This window comes from Coregonus lavaretus (assembly GCF_964263955.1).
Source record: "Coregonus lavaretus genome assembly, chromosome: 26".
NCBI lineage: Eukaryota > Metazoa > Chordata > Actinopteri > Salmoniformes > Salmonidae > Coregonus > Coregonus lavaretus.
The window spans coordinates 18,605,346-18,625,536 of NC_140013.1; the positions used below are offsets into that span (position 1 = coordinate 18,605,346).

General features: G+C 48.1%; 1 protein-coding gene across 2 annotated transcripts in view; it reads right to left on the bottom strand.

Moving 5' to 3' along the window:
- Positions 1 to 20,191, bottom strand: part of LOC311101415 (neurobeachin-like) — a gene marked incomplete at both ends in the record, with an annotated part of 295,001 nt that overhangs the window by 186,443 nt on the left and 88,367 nt on the right. For both annotated transcript variants that reach the window (XM_084142549.1, XM_084142550.1), the window contains 5 exons: positions 1,492 to 1,660; positions 2,726 to 2,878; positions 11,601 to 11,709; positions 17,502 to 17,659; positions 17,978 to 18,175. In XM_084142549.1, the coding sequence (XP_083998675.1) occupies positions 1,492 to 1,660; positions 2,726 to 2,878; positions 11,601 to 11,709; positions 17,502 to 17,659; positions 17,978 to 18,175 (787 nt within the window). The remainder of the gene's footprint in view (positions 1 to 1,491; positions 1,661 to 2,725; positions 2,879 to 11,600; positions 11,710 to 17,501; positions 17,660 to 17,977; positions 18,176 to 20,191) is intronic.

Consider the following 20,191-nt stretch of genomic DNA (forward strand, 5'->3'; position numbering starts at 1 on the left):
AAAGCATTCCAGTTGAAGCTGGTTGAGAGAATGCCAAGAGTGTGCAAAGCTGTCATCAAGGCAAAGGGTGGCTATTTGAAGAATCTCAAATATAAAATATATTTTGATTTGTTTAACACTTTTTTGGTTACTACATGATTCCATATGTGTTATTTCATAGTTTCGATGTCTTCACTATAATTCTACAATGTAGAAAATAGTAAAAATAAAGAAAAACTCTTGAATGAGTAGGTGCTCTAAAACTTTTGACCGATAGTGTATATACACGTGTTTGTGTTGGGTGGAATAAATAAAACCCCTAATACATATTCCTGTGCCTGTCTTCAAATCATTATACAACGTGACAGTTAATTTAAGGAACACATTACCAGGAAGATTAACTAGAAACTAGAAAGATAGTCTGTTTGTTACATAACAGACAGTTGTTTCACAAATCTGGATTATATTCTACACACAAACCCCCCAACAGGTGTCTCTACTAGGAGAGAGTAGCTGTGTTTTCTGCTGTGTTTCATTGTCTAGCTGAACAACCCTGACTGAAGAGAAACAACATGGCTACTAACTTCAACAAACAGAACATGGCTACTAACTCCAACAAACAGAACATGGCTACTAACTTCACCAAATATCTTATATACTAGTATTGTTTGTCTCACTGTTTTTGCAACACATACTAAAGCAAAACAGGCCATGATGTTAGTAAGAACACCCAAAACAAGCAATCTATAACACAATATCTATTATTCACCAACATCAGTAAAAGCGGAAAAACTAAACTGCCCAGAATGTCCAAACCCTTCCCCAGATCAGAGTAGAAACGCAGCAGAACGTTCCAGCGCTGTCTATATATAACTCTCCCTACCACAGACAAACACACTCAGTATCCTACTTCACATAGATCTGCACTGTAGCTCTGCTCAATATTTCATATAGAACTGGTTTGTAGCTCTGGCAACATTCTCCAGCCTACTGCTGATTAACGGTCATGGTGTTTTCTGGTTTCTGGGCTTCATGGGAAATCATTAACCATGTGAACTCTGTCAATAGAGGCTAAGCTATTGCATCAACTATTCATTACACAGTTAATACACATCTACTTCCTCTGTGGAATACACTGCACTTCTCTCTTGTGGTTACGTCCAAATGGCACCCTATTCCTTACATAGTACACTACTTTTGCCCGGAGCGCTATAGGATGCCATTTGAGAGATAGACCTGGTTTATCAGCACTGTTCTAACTTGACTAGTAGGATATATACAGTACTGCTTCCAACCATATAGGCCTGTATCAGAACCTGGCCCTCTGAGCCTTCTGAATAGTTTCAGAGAGGAAACCTGAGAGAGGAAGATGACATGACAGTTCAGGGGGACTTTGACTTCCAACACAGCAGACAGCTGCCTCATGGCAGCCTGTTACTACACAGAGAGAAGATACCTGTCATCTCTGGACCTGGGATGTGTGAGTGTGTGTGTGTGTGTGTGTGTGTTTACCCAGTCCTTTAGGTGTAATGCCACTGCTGGCCTCAGGGTTGCAGGTCCAGTAGTAGTACTTCAGACTGTGCATCAGCTGCAGCACTGTCCCAATACGACGGATGGTGGTGTAGATGGTTGCCGTGCCGATAAACTCTGCAGACAGGTACGTGTACAGAGAGAGCTGGACCTGAGGGGAGAGTACACGCACGCACGCACGAATGCACACACACACACACAAACAAACAAACAAACTATTAACCTATACCCAGTGATTCTACATAAATATAGCTATCAGGTATAATCCTCCAGGCATTATATTAAGGCTGTGAACTGGTTGTATTAAGTGAATGCTGTATTAAAGAGGTTCGAGCTGAGCTGAGCCCATCATCGTCCCTGCAGGTGTAGAACAGTGAGCTGCTGTGGCTGACCCCACATTACACTCTATTAGAACACACTATAATAGTCTCCTCTCCTCGCCCCCCTCTCATGTCCTCTCCACCGCTCCGCTCTGTCACATTAATACAGCCTCCGTAATTAGCAATAGACTGGACAATAATCCTACACATTCCATCTAACAGATCTCTCTCTCTCTCTCTCTCTCTCTCTCTCTCTCTCTCTCTCTCTCTCTCTCTCTCTCTCTCTCTCTCTCTCTCTCTCTCTCTCTCTCTCTCTCTCTCTCTCTCTCTCTCTCTCTCTCTCTCTCTCTCTCTCTCTCTCTCTCTCTCTCTCTCTCTCTCTCTCTCTCTCTCTCTCTCTCTCTCTCTCTCTCTCGTGAGAGATTGGCCACAACTCCTGAGACATTTCCCTTCAACTGTTCTATATTTATTCATAAGAGCCACCAGCGGCGGTGTCAGTGAGGAGAAGGGATTCTCCACACAACCCAGCTCCTCTGATCCGCCTCATCCACTTCTTCACGGGTCCTTACGTATTTTCACTCTTTAACTTTTAGATTCTTCTCAGGGCTGAGGAGCTGATTGTGACAGCAGGCAGTAAACCTCAGTCAGTGGTGAAGTCTTCAATCCAGAGGAGAAAATATCCACTAATATCAGGTCCCTGATAATGGATCATGGTAGTAGTGAGTAATGCTCTAAACAGTCTTCAGTGAGTCAGAACTCAGGTGGGTTACCAAGAAGCTACCTGGACCCAGTGGAACCAGATTGGGTGGAGCTCACCTTTATGGGGACGAGGTCTACCTTGACGGGGGGTGTGCGGATGGAGTTTACCTTGGCAGGGGTGTGGGCGCAGGGCTTACCTTGGCGGGGGTGTGTATCCAGATGGCTGCGTTGAACAGGATGTGGTCACAGAGCTGTTTGAGGAGTGGCGCTCCATGGGTTAACCCGTCCAGGTACTTAGCGAAGGACAGGAACTGCTCCAGGACCGCACGCGTGATGTGGACCCTGGAGGACTGGAGGCACAGGGAATGGTCAGACCACTGGATACTCAATCAATCAATCAACCAGTCAATCAATCAATAAATCAATCAATCGATAACATATAACTCTTGCCAACCATAGAGTTGGATAGAGGGTTCACTTGCCACAAAGCCTGTTTTAGCATGGGCAGTGCCATTGAGAAGTTTCACCATTTTGAAGTAGTCAACTGGGATGTATAGACATTTCACCAAACAAGCAAAGTTTGAGAGCATTTGACTGAGCATCCAGGAGTCCTTCTGTTATTATTGTTGTCTGTCTTTCTGTCACATGTCTCCTGACCAGGTAGAGGTAGTATCTCCTAATATTCTAGCTGTGGTATAAAACAGATCTAAACCAGATGGCAGGATGGTGTGAGTGTGAGAGAGCTGGCAGCGGGAGGGAGAGGAGAGAAAGAGAGAGCGACAAAGACAGAGAGAGAGAGAGAGTGATAAAGTGTTTCCCCCGCCTGGCCCCTGTTACAGCCACCTGTTCCTGGCCCTGAGCTCTGGGCTCTGCTGGACTCCGATGGATAGATGTCAGGATGCTACAGGACAGTCTGTCTGCGTCCAAAAAGGCCACATAGGGCTCTGGTCAAAATAAGTGCACTATGTAGGGAATAGGATGCCAATTTGGACACAGCCTGACTGCGGCTGGCTGGGGAAGCAGTGAGGCTACATACCCTTCAAAACAGAAAGTGGATTCTTCTTCCTCACCTCTGTGCCTCTCTGCTCTGTTCTTTTATCTGTGGTTTGATCCTATCAGTCTGAGGGCTACTGGGCTCCATGTTTCAAACAACATTACAGAGTCTGCATGACTGGCTGATGCTCTGTTGTGTCCCTGTCTGTTTCAGAGCTATGGATCTATTTCTGGTCCTCCTCTGATATCCTTTGACTGAGAGTGAGGAGTAAAGAGGCTTTGAACTACAGAATATTAAGGGACATTGGTTGAAAGATATCTATCTATAAATAACTGTCATCAGCTGTTGCCAGGCACACCATAGAAAGTAAGAACGGGTAAACTTAAATTGCACTCTACTCCCTATATAGTGCACTACCTGTCACGGTTCAGACAGACGACCAGAGGACCACAATTGCGTCACACCAGAAAGTTTATTAAACTTAAGGGAAAAGGGAAGGTGAATGAAGGCTCCAGGGGTAACAGGGATCCCGTCCAATGCGCTGGGTCTGTGCCCCCCCCAGTGGCAGCGATGCGTCCTATGAAGCCGGTGGTGGGTGGTCCAGAAGTCCTGGGGGGGGGAGACACAGACACAACAGGGCGGAATGAAACCAGGCAGCAGTACAGTTCAAGGGAAATCCAAAATACGTAGTAGCAAGGCAGAAGGCTGGTCAGAGTTACCGGGATTGAAGAGTAGTCAGGAGTCGTAATGGCAGAAGCAGGTCTGGATCTCCTGAGGCAGAAGAGTATCCAAAAAACAGGCAGGTCCGGGGTCACAAAACCAGGGTGAGCCAGAAGCGCGAGCAAACAGGTTCCGGGTGTGAGCTTTGCAGACGATCTGACACCGGAGAGCTGAAAGACAGGGCCTTAAATACTGGGAGAGGTAGTGGGTAATGCAGCGCAGCTGGCAGAGTAATTAGAGCAGAGCAGAGCAGGGACAGGTGGAGCTAGTTCGGCTGAGTAGAGAGAGTGGTGAGCAGAGTGGAAGAAAATTAAGGTGGTAACCCGGTGGAGTGAGAGGCCCATGACAGAACCCCCCCCCCAAGGGACGGCCCCAGAAGTCCCAAGAGCAACACCACGCCGGGCGGGAGGAGGGGAGCCGGAGGAGGGCTAGAACTCCTCCGAACGGTCCGAGTGAACGTCCTCATCCTCGGAGGAAGCCGGAGGGCCGTGGTCGGGAGATGGGACAGGTCCCGAGACAGGATCAGGCACAGGACAGGAAGCCGAGCGGGCCGGACGGTTAGGGACCCCTCTGGGGCGGCCCCTACGGATTGCAGGTTGATCAGGATGCCGTTGGTGGAAAGCGGTGATGAGAGTCCTATCCACAATCCGACTAGCTGGCACCCAGGTCCTTTCCTCAGGTCCATAGCCCTCCCAGTCAATGAGGTACTGGAGACCCCTACCCCTCCGTCTGGACCGAAGCAGGCGGCGGACGGTGTAAACCAGACCACCATCGACGAGCCGTGGAGGAGGAGGACCAGGCGCAGCAGGGACCAGCGGACTCTCATGGATGGGCTTAATCTTAGACACATGGAAAGTGGGGTGCACCCTCAGGGAATTAGGCAGTTGGAGCCGGACAGCAGTTGGGCTAATCACTCTTATGATAGGGAATGGGCCAATGAACCGAGGTGCCAGCTTCTGCGACTCCACCCTGAGTGGCAGGTTCTTCGATGACAACCACACCCTTTGACCAACATGGTAGGTGGGAGCAGGAATTCTCCGACGGTTGGCCCCGGTAGTGTAGCTGGCAACGGATCTGAGGAGTGTGGCTCGGGCTTGTGACCAGGTGCGGCGACATCGACGGGCAAAAGCAAGTGCAGATGGGCAAGTAACCTCCTCTTCCTGGCTGGCAAATAGAGGAGGCTGGTATCCATAAACACATTGGAAAGGGGACATACCGATGGCAGAGCAGGTCAGAGAATTGTGTGCGTACTCCACCCATGTCAATTGCTGCGACCAGGAGTGGGGGTTGCGTGAAGTCATGCATCGCAGTGCCTTCTCGAGCTCCTGATTAGCCCGCTCTGACTGCCCATTGGATTGGGGATGGAATCCGGAAGTCAGACTGACTGTGGCTCCCAGCAGGTGACAGAACTCCTTCCAAAAAGCGGAGGAGAATTGTGGACCACGGTCAGAAACTACATCCCTTGGCAGCCCGTGGATCCGGAAGACGTGTTCCAGGACCACCTTGGCGGTCTCCTTGGCGGTTGGGAGCTTGGGGAGGGGAATGAAGTGTGCCATCTTGCTGAAACGGTCAACGATGGTGAGAATGACGGTCATGCCACTTGAAGGGGGCAGCCCCGTGACAAAGTCAAGGGCGATGTGAGACCAGGGACGTCTGGGCACAGGCAGGGGCTGCAGCAATCCGGCTGGGGGCTGGCAGGACGACTTGTGTTGGTTGCAGATGGGGCAGGCTTGGACGAATTCCCGTACATCCTTCCTCAGAGAGGGCCACCAGAACCTCTGGGCGAGCAGGTTGTAAGTGCGGGTGGAGCCAGGGTGACAAGCTAGGCGGGAGTCATGTCCCCACTGAACGACCTGGGACCTCAGGTCTTCGGGGACAAAAAGGCGGTCAGCTGGGCAAGTGCTGGGACCTGGCTGGTTACGGAGAGCCTCCAGCACCTGTTCCTCAACAGCCCAGGTCAGAGCTGCAACGATGCAGGGACTTGGCAGAATCGACACAGGGTCCTTGGAGGGGGTGTCATCCTTCTGGAATTGACGGGAGAGGGCGTCTGGCTTGGTGTTGCGTGATCCAGGCCGGTATGACAGAGTGAAATTAAACCTGGTGAAGAACAGGGCCCAGCGGGACTGCCTGGAGTTCAACCGTTTGGCCGTGCGGATGTACTCCAAGTTCTTATGATCGGTCCAAACGAGAAATGGAATGGTGGACCCCTCCAGCCAGTGACGCCACTCCTCCAAGGCAAGCTTCACAGCCAGCAGCTCACGGTTCCCTATGTCGTAATTGCACTCAGAGGGGGACAACCGACGTGAGAAAAAGGCACAGGGATGGAGCTTCCTATCCTCCGCAGCCCACTGAGAAATCACAGCACCAACTCCCACATCCGAGGCGTCCACCTCCACAATGAATTGCCGGTCCACATCAGGCATCTGGAGGATGGGAGCGGAGGTGAACCTCACCTTGAGGGTACTGAAGGCTTTGTCGGCTGCTGGGGTCCAGGTGAAGGGTTGCTTGGTGCTGGTTAGAGCAGTGAGAGGGGCAGCAACGGTACTGTAGTTCCGGATAAACTTCCTATAGAAGTTAGCAAACCCCAGAAACTGTTGCAGCTTCTTTCTGTTCTCCGGAACTGGCCATGAAGTGACTGCTGATACTTTGGCAGGATCCATTTGGATACTTCCCTCTGCCACTATGTACCCCAGGAAGGCCACTGTCTTGACGTGAAATTCACATTTCTCTGCCTTGGCGTAGAGGGAATTCTCCAGAAGACGATGAAGGACTTGCTGGACATGGCGGGTGTGTTCCGACAGGTTTCTGGAGTAGATTAAGATGTCATCCAGGTAAACGAAGACAAACTTGTTTAACATGTCCCGCAGTACATCATTCACTAGAGCCTGGAACACAGCAGGAGCATTGGTGAGGCCAAAAGGCATAACCAGATACTCGTAGTGGCCTGTTGGTGTATTGAATGCGGTTTTCCATTCATCTCCCTCCCGGATCCGCACTAGGTGGTAAGCGTTTCTGAGATCCAACTTGGTAAAAACAGTGGCTCCCTGGAGCAACTCAAAAGCAGAGGTGAGCAGAGGCAGAGGGTAACGGTTTTTCACTGTGATGTCGTTGAGTCCCCTGTAGTCGATACAGGGGCGAAGAGATCCGTCCTTCTTCCCCACAAAGAAGAAGCCAGCACCAGCAGGAGATGAAGATGAACGGATTAATCCTGCGGACAGAGAGCCATTGATGTAGTCCTCCATGGACTTTCTTTCAGGAGCAGACAACGAATAAAGACGACCCTTTGGAGGAGCTGTTCCAGGGAGGAGGTCGATGGCACAGTCGTACGGTCGGTGAGGGGGCAGAGATGTGGCTCTTGCTTTGTTAAACACCTCTCTGAGACCATGGTAGCATTCTGGGACATTGGAGAGGTCAGGAGCGGAGTTAGTAGGTACTGGCCGAGGGGGTAGTGCGGCAGCAAGCAGGCAGGTTCGGTGGCAGTCCTCTCCCCACTCCCTGATCACCCCGGTCACCCAGTCGAGCTGAGGGTTGTGCCGGCGGAGCCATGGGTAACCCAGGATGAGGGGTTGGCCTGGAGAGGGGAGCAGGTGAAACTGGATAGTTTCTTGATGGTTCCCGGACAGACCCATCGAGACCGGGGCCGTGACATGAGTGACCGATCCGAGTAAGTGTCCGTCCAGTGCCCGGGCAGGAATAGGAGGTGTCAAACGGAGGTTCTCCAGTCCCAGTTGGCGTGCCAGCTTGATGTCCATTATGTTGGCTTCGGCGCCAGAATCCACCAGAGCAGCCAGGGTGTGAGTTGAGTCAGAGAGGCGGAGGTGAACTTGCAGCAGGGGTTTGCGGTCGGAGGACTGGATGGTCATTGAACTCAACCGGACTCCCCCTATGCCCGGTGAGCTTCGGCCCTTTAAAGGGCAGGTTACCACACGATGTCCATCACCTCCACAATAGAGGCAGAGGTTTGAGGTGAAGCGGCGCTGGCGCTCTGCAGGAGTGAGGGAGGCTCGCCCAATCTCCATAGGCTCAGACTGATCAAGCTGACCTGGGTGAGTGGCAGTAGATGACAGGAGCCCAGTCGGATCTCTCCGAATGCCGGTAGTAGGTGGACCTTGGCGCCCCCTCTCACGACGACGGGTCTGTATCCTTCTGTCGATCCTGACAGTCAGTGCGATGGCTTCATCAAGAGTGGAAGGCAGTTCATGGGAGACCAACTCGTCCTTGATATAGTCAGCCAAACTATGGAAGAACGCGTCCACCAACGATGGTGTGTTCCAAGAACTTCGTCTAGCCAGGGTTCGGAAGTCGATGGAATGGTCTGCGACTGTACGTCTGCCTTGTCGAATACTGAACAGTTCACGAGACGCCTCTGCGGTGGGTGAATCCAGGTCAAACACCTTCAGCATCTCCTCAGCAAACAGGTCGAAGGTTGCACATGCGGGGGTTTGACGTTCGAACTCTGCTGTTCCCCAGAGTCGAGCTCGGCCCGTCAGGTGAGTGATGGCATACCCAACTTTAGCCCCCTCCGTGGCGAAGGTCCTTGGCTGCAAGGAGAACTGAAGTCGGCAGCTAGTCAGGAATGGCCGGACCTGGGTTGAATCGCCGTTGAACCGCTCGGGGTTTCCAATCTTGGGTTCCGGAGCAGCGGCTGCAATGACCGGGGCAGGTAACTCGGGGGCTGGGCTGGTGGGCAGACTGGCTGGGGTAAGGTTGGTGAGGAGTTGAATGATCATGGCGAGTTGTTGTTGCTGCTGCTGGAACTGCTGCTCATGCTCATCGGTTTCCATGTCGGGGAAAGTGTGCGCTGAGTCCATAATGGTCAGATCGTACTGTCACGGTTCAGACAGACGACCAGAGGACCACAATTGCGTCACACCAGAAAGTTTATTAAACTTAAGGGAAAAGGGAAGTAGGGAGTGAATGAAGGCTCCAGGGGTAACAGGGATCCCGTCCAATGCGCTGGGTCTGTGCCCCCCCCAGTGGCAGCGATGCGTCCTATGAAGCCGGTGGTGGGTGGTCCAGAAGTCCTGGGGGGGGGAGACACAGACACAACAGGGCGGAATGAAACCAGGCAGCAGTACAGTTCAAGGGAAATCCAAAATACGTAGTAGCAAGGCAGAAGGCTGGTCAGAGTTACCGGGATTGAAGAGTAGTCAGGAGTCGTAATGGCAGAAGCAGGTCTGGATCTCCTGAGGCAGAAGAGTATCCAAAAAACAGGCAGGTCCGGGGTCACAAAACCAGGGTGAGCCAGAAGCGCGAGCAAACAGGTTCCGGGTGTGAGCTTTGCAGACGATCTGACACCGGAGAGCTGAAAGACAGGGCCTTAAATACTGGGAGAGGTAGTGGGTAATGCAGCGCAGCTGGCAGAGTAATTAGAGCAGAGCAGAGCAGGGACAGGTGGAGCTAGTTAGGCTGAGTAGAGAGAGTGGTGAGCAGAGTGGAAGAAAATTAAGGTGGTAACCCGGTGGAGTGAGAGGCCCATGACACTACCTTTTGATCAGAGCCCTATTAGGCCAAACCAAACCCTGTAGCTTTGGTAAAATGTGGTGCACTATATGGGGAATAGCGTGCCAACCCTGTAGCTTTGGTAAAATGTGGTGCACTATATGGGGAATAGCGTGCCATTTGAGGTACAATGTATGATGTATTGATTTAATTGATTGATTGAAATTATTGGATCATTAAAAACCCATATAGCCACAACATCATAGCAAAGCAGTATATACAGTTGTGGTCAAACGTTTGGAGAATGACACAAATATTAATTTTCACAAAGTCTGCTGCCTGATGGCAATTTGTATATACTCCAGAATGTTATGAAGAGTGATCAGATGAATTGCAATTAATTGCAAAGTCCCTCCTTTACCATGAAAATGAACTTAATCCCCAAAAAACATTTCCACTGCATTTCAGTCCTGCCACAAAAGGACCAGTTGACATCATGTCAGTGATTCTCTCGTTAACACAGGTGAGAGTGTTGACGAGGACAAGGCTGGAGATGACTCTGTCATGCTGATTGAGTTAGAATAACAGACTGGAAGCTTTAAAAGGAGGGTGGTGCTTGAAATCATTGTTCTTCCTCTGTTAACCACGGTTACCTGCAAGGAAATACGTGCCGTCATCATTGCTTTGCACAAAAAGGCCTTCACAGGCAAGGATATTGCTGCTAGTAAGATTGCACCTAAATCAACCATTTATCAGATCATCAAGAACTTCAAGGAGAGAGGTTCAATTGTTGTGAAGAAGGCTTCAGGGCGCCCAAGAAAGTCCAGCAAGCGCCAGGACCGTCTCCTAAAGTTGATTCAGCTGCGGGATTGGGGCACCAACAGTGCAGAGCTTGCTCAGGAATGGCAGCGGGCAGGTGTGAGTGCATCTGCACGCACAGTGAGGCGAAGACTTTTGGAGGATGGCCTGGTGTCAAGAAGGGCAGCGAGGAAGCCACCTCTCCAGGAAAAACATCAGGGACAGACTGATATTCTGCAAAAGGTACAGGGATTGGACTGCTGAGGACTGGGGTAAAGTCATTTTCTCTGATGAATCCCCTTTCCGATTGTTTGGGGCATCTGGAAAAAAGCTAGTCCGGAGAAGACAAGGTGAGCGCTACCATCAGTCCTGTGTCATGCCAACAGTAAAGCATCCTGAGACCATTCATGTGTGGGGTTGCTTCTCAGCCAAGGGAGTGGGCTCACTCACAATTTTGCCTAAGAACACAGCCATGAATAAAGAATGGTACCAACACATCCTCCGAGAGCAACTTCTCCAAACCATCCAAGAACAGTTTGGTGACGAACAATGCCTTTTCCAGCATGATGGAGCACCTTGCCATAAGGCAAAAGTGATAACTAAGTGGCTCGGGGAACAAAACATCGACATTTTGGGTCCATGGCCAGGAAACTCCCCAGACCATAATCCCATTGAGAACTTGTGGTCAATCCTCAGGAGGCGGGTGGACAAACAAAAACCCACAAATTCTGACAAACTCCAAGCATTGATTATGCAAGAATGGGCTGCCATCAGTCAGGATGTGGCCCAGAAGTTAATTGACAGCATGCCAGGGCGGATTGCAGAGGTCTTGAAAAAGAAGGGTCAACACTGCAAATATTGACTCTTTGCATAAACTTAATGTAATTGTCAATAAAAGCCTTTGACACTTATGGAATGCTTGTAATTATACTTCAGTATACCATAGTAACATCTGACAAAAATATCTAAAAACACTGAAGCAGCAAACTTTGCGAAGATGAATACTTGTGTCATTCTCAAAACTTTTGACCACGATTGTACATACAAAACTATGGAAGATGACAAAGAGTCCATGCCTTATCACCAGTGTGCTATAGGGTTTAGGTTAGAGTTTCTACCTTCTCCAGCAGAAACCCGATTACAAGGAATCCTTTCCCTCCCAGCATCTGTTCCTGCATCGCCACCGAACTCTTCAACAGGTCAACCAGGAACACCAGGAGGGTGGCACTGCAACACACATACACACAGGTTTATAAGGACACGGACACACATCAGGAGGTGTGCAGGAGTGTGTACATAAAAAGCCAAATGTGTCAAAATGTAGATAAAGTGCTCCTCTACTGTGTAATACCATCATTACATCCTACAATATGGTGGTCCTAGGGCTGTCTGTGTCTCAGCAGTGTAGATGCTCCTGTACCATCTCTAGGCGTGAACCCTGTTCCTCTGAGATCCTACCAGTCAGGTAGTCGAAAGGGGAAATTATATAAGGCAGTAGCAGAATTGGAGATAGGGAGAGAGACAGAGGGACAGACAGAGGATAAGCTAATTCAAGGTCATCTTCTGAGGAAGTCAGCAATTAGCTGGAGACTGGAGACTCCTAACCCCCCAGCTCCCAGCCTAATCTCCTATCCCCAGCCTTCTCTCCTAGCCCCAGTTCCCTGCCACATCTCCTATCCCCAGCCTTCTCTCCTAGCCCCAGTTCCCTGCCACATCTCCTAGCCCCATGCTTCTCTCCTAGTCCCAGTTCCCTGCCACATCTCCTATCCCCAGCCTTCTCTCCTAGCCCCAGTTCCCTGCCACATCTCCTAGCCCCAGCCTTCTCTCCTAGTCCCAGCTCCCAGCCTCATCTCCTAGCCCCAGCATTCTATCCTAGTCCCAGCTCCCAGCCTCATCTCCTAGCCCCATGCTTCTCTCCTAGTCCCAGCTCCCAGCCTCATCTCCTAGCCCCATGCTTCTCTCCTAGTCCCAGCTCCCAGCCTCATCTCCTAGCCCCATGCTTCTCTCCTAGTCCCAGCTCCCAGCCTCATCTCCTAGCCCCATGCTTCTCTCCTAGTCCCAGCTCCCAGCCTCATCTCCTAGCCCCATGCTTCTCTCCTAGTCCCAGCTCCCAGCCTCATCTCCTAGCGCCAGGCTTCTCTCCTAGCCCCAGCCTAATTTCCTAGCCCCAGCCTTCTCTCCTAGCCCCAGCCTCATCTCCTAGCCCCAGCCTCATCTCCTAGCCCCAGCTCCAAACCTCATCTTCTAGCCCCGGCTCATCTCCTAGTCCTTTTATCAGTCTCTAATCCTAAAGACATGGTGTCCTCTGAGAAGAAGTGGAGGAGCTGTTTACTGCTGCATTGGGGTCAGTTACTCTCTTTGTAGTGGGTCCCTCAGTTAAAGCCTGTCCTGGCAGAGTGACTGTGTCTTGGCAGTATGACAGAGGCTCTCTCTGACACTCGCTAATCCGCTTTCCTCCCATCCTCCAGAGGGACTCTCTCCAGGTCCAGACACATCACAAGGACACAGTGATGAGCGCACAGCTCTACAGGACAAGAGCCAGTGTAGTGGGGAGAGATTATGACCTTCTTAGACTCTGTATACAGACTGCATCTGCAACTGACTGGCACCAGCACAGCGTGTGGTCAATCACGATTCATGGCATTAATTCAATAAAATTCAACAGGCTTTATTGGCATGGGAAACATATGTTTACATTGCCAAAGCAAGTAAAATAGATAAACAAAAATATGGATTGTATTTACAATGGTGTTTGTTCTTCACTGGTTGCCCTTTTCTTGTGGCAACAGGTCACACATCTTGTTGCTGTTATGGCACACTGGTATTTCACCCAATAGATATTGGACTTGTTTTCTAATTCTTTGTGGGTCTGTGTAATCTGATGGAAATACTGTATGTGTCTCTAATATGGTCATACATTTGGCAGGAGGTTAGGAAGTGTAGCTCATTTTTCCACCTCATTTTGTGGGCAGCGTGCACATAGCCTGTCTTCTCTTGAGAGCCAGGCTATGCTCACTGAGTATGTACATAGTCAAAGCTTTCCTTAATTTTGGGTCAGTCACAGTGGTCAGGTATTCTGCCACTATGTACTCGCTGTTTAGGGCCAAATAGCAATCCAGTTTGCTCTGTTCTTTGGTAAATTCTTTCCTATGTGTCAAGTAATTATATTTTTCTCATGATTTGGTTGGGTCTAATTGTGTTTATGTCCTGGTGCTCTGTGGGGTCTGTTTGTGAACAGAGCCCCAGGACCAGCTTGCTTAAGGGACTCTTCTCTAGATTAATCTCTCTGTAGGTGATGGCTTTGTTATGGAAGGTTTGGGAATCTCTTACTTTTAGGTGGTTGTAGAATTTAACGGCTCTTTTCTGATCATTAGCGGGTATCGGCCTAATTCTGCTCTACATGCATTATTTGGTGTTTTACATTGTACACAAAGGATGTTTTTGCAGAATTCTGCATGCATAGTTTCAATTTGGTGTTTGTCCCATTATGTGAATTCTTGATTGGTGAGTGGACCCCAGACCTCACAACCATAAAGGCCAATGGGTTCTATAACTGATTAAAGTATTTTTTGCCAGATTCTAATTGGGATGTTGAATTTGATGTTCCTTTTGATGGCGTAGAAGGCCCTACTTGCCTTGTCTCTCAGATCGTTCTCAGCTTTGTGGAAGTTACCTGTGGTACTGATGTTTAGGCTGAGGTAGGTATAGTTTTTTGTGTGCTCTAGGGCAATGGTGTATTTGTATTTGTGGTCCTGGCAACTGGACCTTTTTTTGGAACACCATTATTTTTGTCTTACTGAGATTTACTGTCAGGGCCCAGGTCTGACATAATCTGTTCAGAAGATCTAGGTGCTGCTGTAGGCCTTGACAGTATCAGATCATCAGCAAACAGTAGACATTTTACTTCAGATTCTAGTAGGGTGAGGCCGGGTGCTGCAGATTGTTCTAGTGCCCTCGCCAATTCGTTGATATACAGTGCATTCGGAAGGTATTCAGACCCCATAACTTTTTTCCACATTTTGTTATGTTACAGCTTTATTCTACAATGGATTAAATCGTTTTTTCCCCTCATCAATCTACACACAATACCCCATAATGACAAAGCAAAAACAGATTTGTAGAAATTTGCTCTGTTCATCTTTCCCTCGATCCTGACTAGTCTCCCAGTCCCTGCCGCTGAAAAACATCCCCACAGCATGATGCTGCCACCACCATGCTTCACCGTAGGGATGGTATTAGCTAGGTGATGAGCGGTGCCAGGTTTCCTCCAGACGTGACACTTGGCATTCAGGCCAAAGAGTTCAATCTTGGTTTCATCAGACCAGAGAATCTTGTTTCTCATGGTCTGAGAGTCCTTTAGGTGCCTTTTGGCAAACTCCAAGCGGGCTGTCATGTGCCTTTTACTGAGGAGTTGCTTCCGTCTGGCCACTCTACCATAAAGGTTTGATTGGTGGAGTGCTGCAGAGATGGTTGTCCTTCTGAATGGTTCTCCCATCTCCACAGAGGAACTGTGGAGCTCTGTCAGAGTGACCATCGGGTTCTTGGTCACCTCCCTGACCAGGGACCTTCTCCCCCGATTTCTCAGTTTGGCCCAGCCAGCTGGTGGTTCCAAACTTCTTCCATTTAAGAATGATGGAGGCCACTGTGTTCTTGGGGACCTTCAATGCTGCAGAAATGTTTTGGTACCCTTCCCCAGATCTGTACCTCAACACAATCATGTCTCGGAGCTCTACGGACAATTCTTTCAACCTCATGGCTTGGTTTTTGCTCTGACATGCACTGTCAACCGTGGGACCTTTATATAGACAGGTGTGTGCCTTTCCAAATCATGTCCAATCAATTGAATTTACCACAGGTGGACTCCAATCAATTTGTAGAAACATCAAGGATGATCAATGGAAACAGGATGCACCTGAGCTCAATTTCGAATCTCATAGCAAAGGGTCTGAATACTTATGTAAATAAGGTATTTCCGTTTTTTATTTTGAATACATTCGCAAAAATTTCTAAAAACCTGTTTTTACTTTGTCATTATGGGGTATTGTGTGTAGATTGATGAGGAATTATTTTTTTCAAATCCATTTTAGACTAAGCCTGTAATGTAACAAAATGTGGAAAAAGTGAAGAGGTCTGAATAATTTACGAATGCACTGTATATGCTGAAGAGGGTGGGGCTCAAGCAGCATCCCTGTCTCACCCCACGGCCCTGTGGAAGAAAAGTGTGTGTTTTTTGCCAATTTTAACTGCACACTTGTTGTTTGTGTACATGGATTTTATAATGTCGTATGTTTTTCCCCCAAAAACACTTTCCATCAATTTGTATAGCAGACCCTCATGCCAAATTGAGTCAAAAGCTTTTTTGAAATCTACAAAGCATGAGAAGACTTTGCCTTTGTTTTGGTTTGTTTGTTTGTCAATTAGGGTGTGCAGGGTGAATGTGGTCTGTTGTACGGTAATTTGGTAAAAAGCCAATTTGACATTTGCTCAGTACATTGTTTTCACTGAGGAAATGTACGAGTCTGCTGTTAATGATAATGCAGAAGATTTTCCCAAGGTTGCTGTTGACGCATATCCCACGGTAGTTATTGGGGTCAAATTTGTCTCCACTTTTGTGGATTGGGGTGATCAGTCCTTGGTTCTAAATATTGGGGAAGATGCCAGAGCTCAGGATGATGTTAAAGAGTTTAAGTATAGACAATTGGAATTTGTGGTTTGTATATTTTATCATTTCATTTAGGATACCATCAACACCACAGGCCTTTTTGGTTTGGAGGGTTTGTATTTTGTCCTGTAGTTTATTAAATCTAGAGAAATAACCATGTTTTACCATTTCAAAGAGCGAGGTACATCCTTACTCGTACCTGCAGCCCTGGGCGGGACATTTCTACGAAGTACAGGAGACTCCATTTGGTTCCCGCCGCCCTCAAGTCTGAAAGTGATAAAAATTGGACCTGACCTCGTGAATGGATTATTGTCATATTTGGATTGTTTCAAGAGCTCAACAGTTTGATATGTCTTGTTGTACTGTACGTGTTCTGATTGATGTCTTTTCAGAAAGACTGGTCAGAATTGTATGATGGGCTGATCGCTTATCAGATGGGCAGCTTCCTGGTGTCCTGTCGTTACACTAACATTTAGGAGTTTGATAATTAGATTAGAATCCGAGTGTGATGTCCTTCCTTTTGTTTCCCCCCAGAAAAGTGCAAAGAAATTTAAATTTAGGTGAGTTTCTGTTTTTCCAAGGATAAAAGGTCGGAGTCTCTTTTGGTTCATCAAGACTTTGTTTGCAAGCTCAATGTGTGTACAGACACACATTAGACTTTTTCTCTCAGAGATGTAAGCACGTAAATCTTATTTGTGATAGATGTTTACTCTGTTTTATTCTGTATAATGTATTTAATGTACACTGTAATTGAGTGTTAATTCATTCGTGACTAATAAATCTGTTAGTTGATTTGAGTAAATGCATTCCTCATTTATAGAGTAACTGCTTGATTGAATTTACGTTCACAATTTAGTAGGACAATCTGTAAATCTTAAATTGTAGAGTTAATCACACATCACATAGCATATGTTTGGGTCCTAACTTTGCATCCCTGCGTTAAGGCTAACTCATCAGTTAGTTTAGAGGTAAACTCACTGGAACAGGCAGCAGAACCACTACAGTCATTCAGAGTTCACTAGCTGGCTTGGCTGGGCTGGTATGGGATGGGATGGAACACTACCCAGCAGGCTTAGCCCCTGGCTGCACCAGATAGAGGGCCCTAGGCACTGCAGTGCCTGGGTCTGAGCTGCTGTGTGTGTGTCTCCCCAGTGTGGTCTCTGTCACTGAGCTAAATCAGGATTATGGCAGAGCTCTGATTGGCGCAGGGCTCAGTGGGACGCTCTGACAAGGACAACACTGGACCTTCAGGACAAGGATCAGCAGGGAGGGGTAAATTAGAAAGTTGATTCTCAACATTCTCATAGTAGAAGACTCGGACACTCGCTTGAAGATGTCAGAAATTTCCTGTACTCACCAAACGGTAGTCTCCAGCTGGGTCTCATGGTGCTGGTAGTTGTGCTGGGCGTTGGGTTGATGGTAGTCCAGCTGGGAGAAGAGAGGGAACAGCACCTGGATCCCTCCTATTGAGTGGATGGCACTGTGGATGGAGTGGGTCACTATGGCCTTCACATCCTACCAGGGAACAATACAGTGTTATTTTACTATAACTTAATCATACGTGTATTAAAAGGACATGGGGTGAGACTAACCTGTTTTATAAGCATATGGAGTGAGACTTACAGTTACCGGTCAAATATATTGTCACCCTTGCACAATTCACTATTTCTTCTAAAATAAGTTGAAATTGAAAAAACTTTTGGGTAAAAATTCTATCCGTTTTAAAAAGAGAAAACAGATAATTGACCTCCATTGCACTCCATTGTAAAGTGCAAGGGTGCCAATATATTTGACGGCATCTGTACCTGGATAAGAACATGTAGTGAGACTAACCTGTAGCATAAGGGCGTGGGGTGAGTGGACGAAGATGGAGGTGTTCTCCTTGGGCGATGACTCCAGGCAGAGCTGGGCGTCGGTAGCCTTGGCGTTGTAGGTGAAGGAGATGGAGCTGGCCAGCTTCCCATCATACAGGACCTGCTTATGGTGCTCCGCCAGGTGGATGTCACTCTCTGACTTAAACTTAAACGTACTCTACAGAGAGGGGAGTAATAGAGAGATAGACAGAGATAGGGATAGAGGGAGAGAAACAGAGACAGAGAGAGGGAGAGGAGAAAGGGAGATGGGGAGAAAGGCAGAGAGAGAGAGAGATAGGGACAGACAGAGTGGGAGAAGAGAGAGAAGAGAGATGTGATAAGGTATGGTATCATGACAGCTCATTCATCTACTAAACTGGAGGTGCCATCCATACCTCAGCAGCAGCAGTAGTGTCATATTCATATATTAATGGAACATGTTGCTGATCGATAACTGAGTCACTCAGTCTTAATGTAACCAATCCATTAAGGATGGCAGGTGAGAGAGGAGCTCAATTAGTCAATCAATGCATCATCGATTGGTATGTTATTAATCAGGAAATCAGGAATGTCCTCTCAACGGAGGAGTGAATAATGAATGAACAGCCACAGACACCGAGGAGTGATGAGAGGCGAGATACATCCCTCTTCTAGCTACATTCAAAAAATTCAGATCTAAGAACAAATATAGCCCCTGGTTCACCCCAGACTTGACTGCCCTTGACCAGCACATAAACATCCTGTGGCGTATTTTATTAGCATCGAACAGCCCCCGCGATATGCAACTATTCAGGGAAGTCAGGAACCAATATACACAATCAGTTAGGAAAGCAAAGGCTAGCTTTTTCAAACAGAAATTTGCATCCTGTAGCACTAACTCCAAAAGGTTTTGGGACACTGTAAAGTCCATGGAGAATAAGAGCCCCTCCTCCCAGCTACCCACTGCACTGAGGCTAGGAAACACTGTCACCACCGATAAATCTACGATAATCGAGAATTTCAATAAGCATTTTGCTACGGCTCTTCAAAGGGGGTGACACTCTAGATCCAAACTGTTACAGACCTACAGTGGGGAGAACAAGTATTTGATACACTGCCGATTTTGCAGGTTTTCCTACTTACAAAGCATGTAGAGGTCTGTAATTTTTATCATAGGTACACTTCAACTGTGAGAGACAGAATCTAAAACAAAAATCCAGAAAATCACATTGTATGATTTTTAAGTAATTAATTTGCATTTTATTGCATGACATAAGTATTTGATACATCAGAAAAGCAGAACTTAATATTTGGTACAGAAACCTTTGTTTGCAATTACAGAGATCATACGTTTCCTGTAGGTCTTGACCAGGTTTGCACACACTGCAGCAGGGATTTTGGCCCACTCCTCCATACAGACCTTCTCCAGATCCTTCAGGTTTCAGGGCTGTCGCTGGGCAATACGGACTTTCAGCTCCCTCCAAAGATTTTCTATTGGGTTCAGGTCTGGAGACTGGCTAGGCCACTCCAGGACCTTGAGATGCTTCTTACGGAGCCACTCCTTAGTTGCCCTGGCTGTGTGTCTCGGGTCGTTGTCATGCTGGAAGACCCAGCCACGACCCATCTTCAATGCTCTTACTGAGGGAAGGAGGTTGTTGGCCAAGATCTCGCGATACATGGCCCCATCCATCCTCCCCTCAATAAGGTGCAGTCGTCCTGTCCCCTTTGCAGAAAAGCATCCCCAAAGACTGATGTTTCCACCTCCATGCTTCACGGTTTGGATGGTGTTCTTGGGGTTGTACTCATCCTTCTTCTTCCTCCAAACACGGCGAGTGGAGTTTAGACCAAAAAGCTATATTTTTGTCTCATCAGACCACATGACCTTCTCCCATTCCTCCTCTGGATCATCCAGATGGTCATTGGCAAACTTCAGACGGGCCTGGACATGCGCTGGCTTGAGCAGGGGGACCTTGCGTGCGCTGCAGGATTTTAATCCATGATGGCGTAGTGTGTTACTAATGGTTTTCTTTGAGACTGTGGTCCAAGCTCTCTTCAGGTCATTGACCAGGTCCTGCCGTGTAGTTCTGGGCTGATCCCTCACCTTCCTCATGATCATTGATGCCCCACGAGGTGAGATCTTGCATGGAGCCCCAGACCGAGGGTGATTGACCTTCATCTTGAACTTCTTCAATTTTCTAATAATTGCGCCAACAGT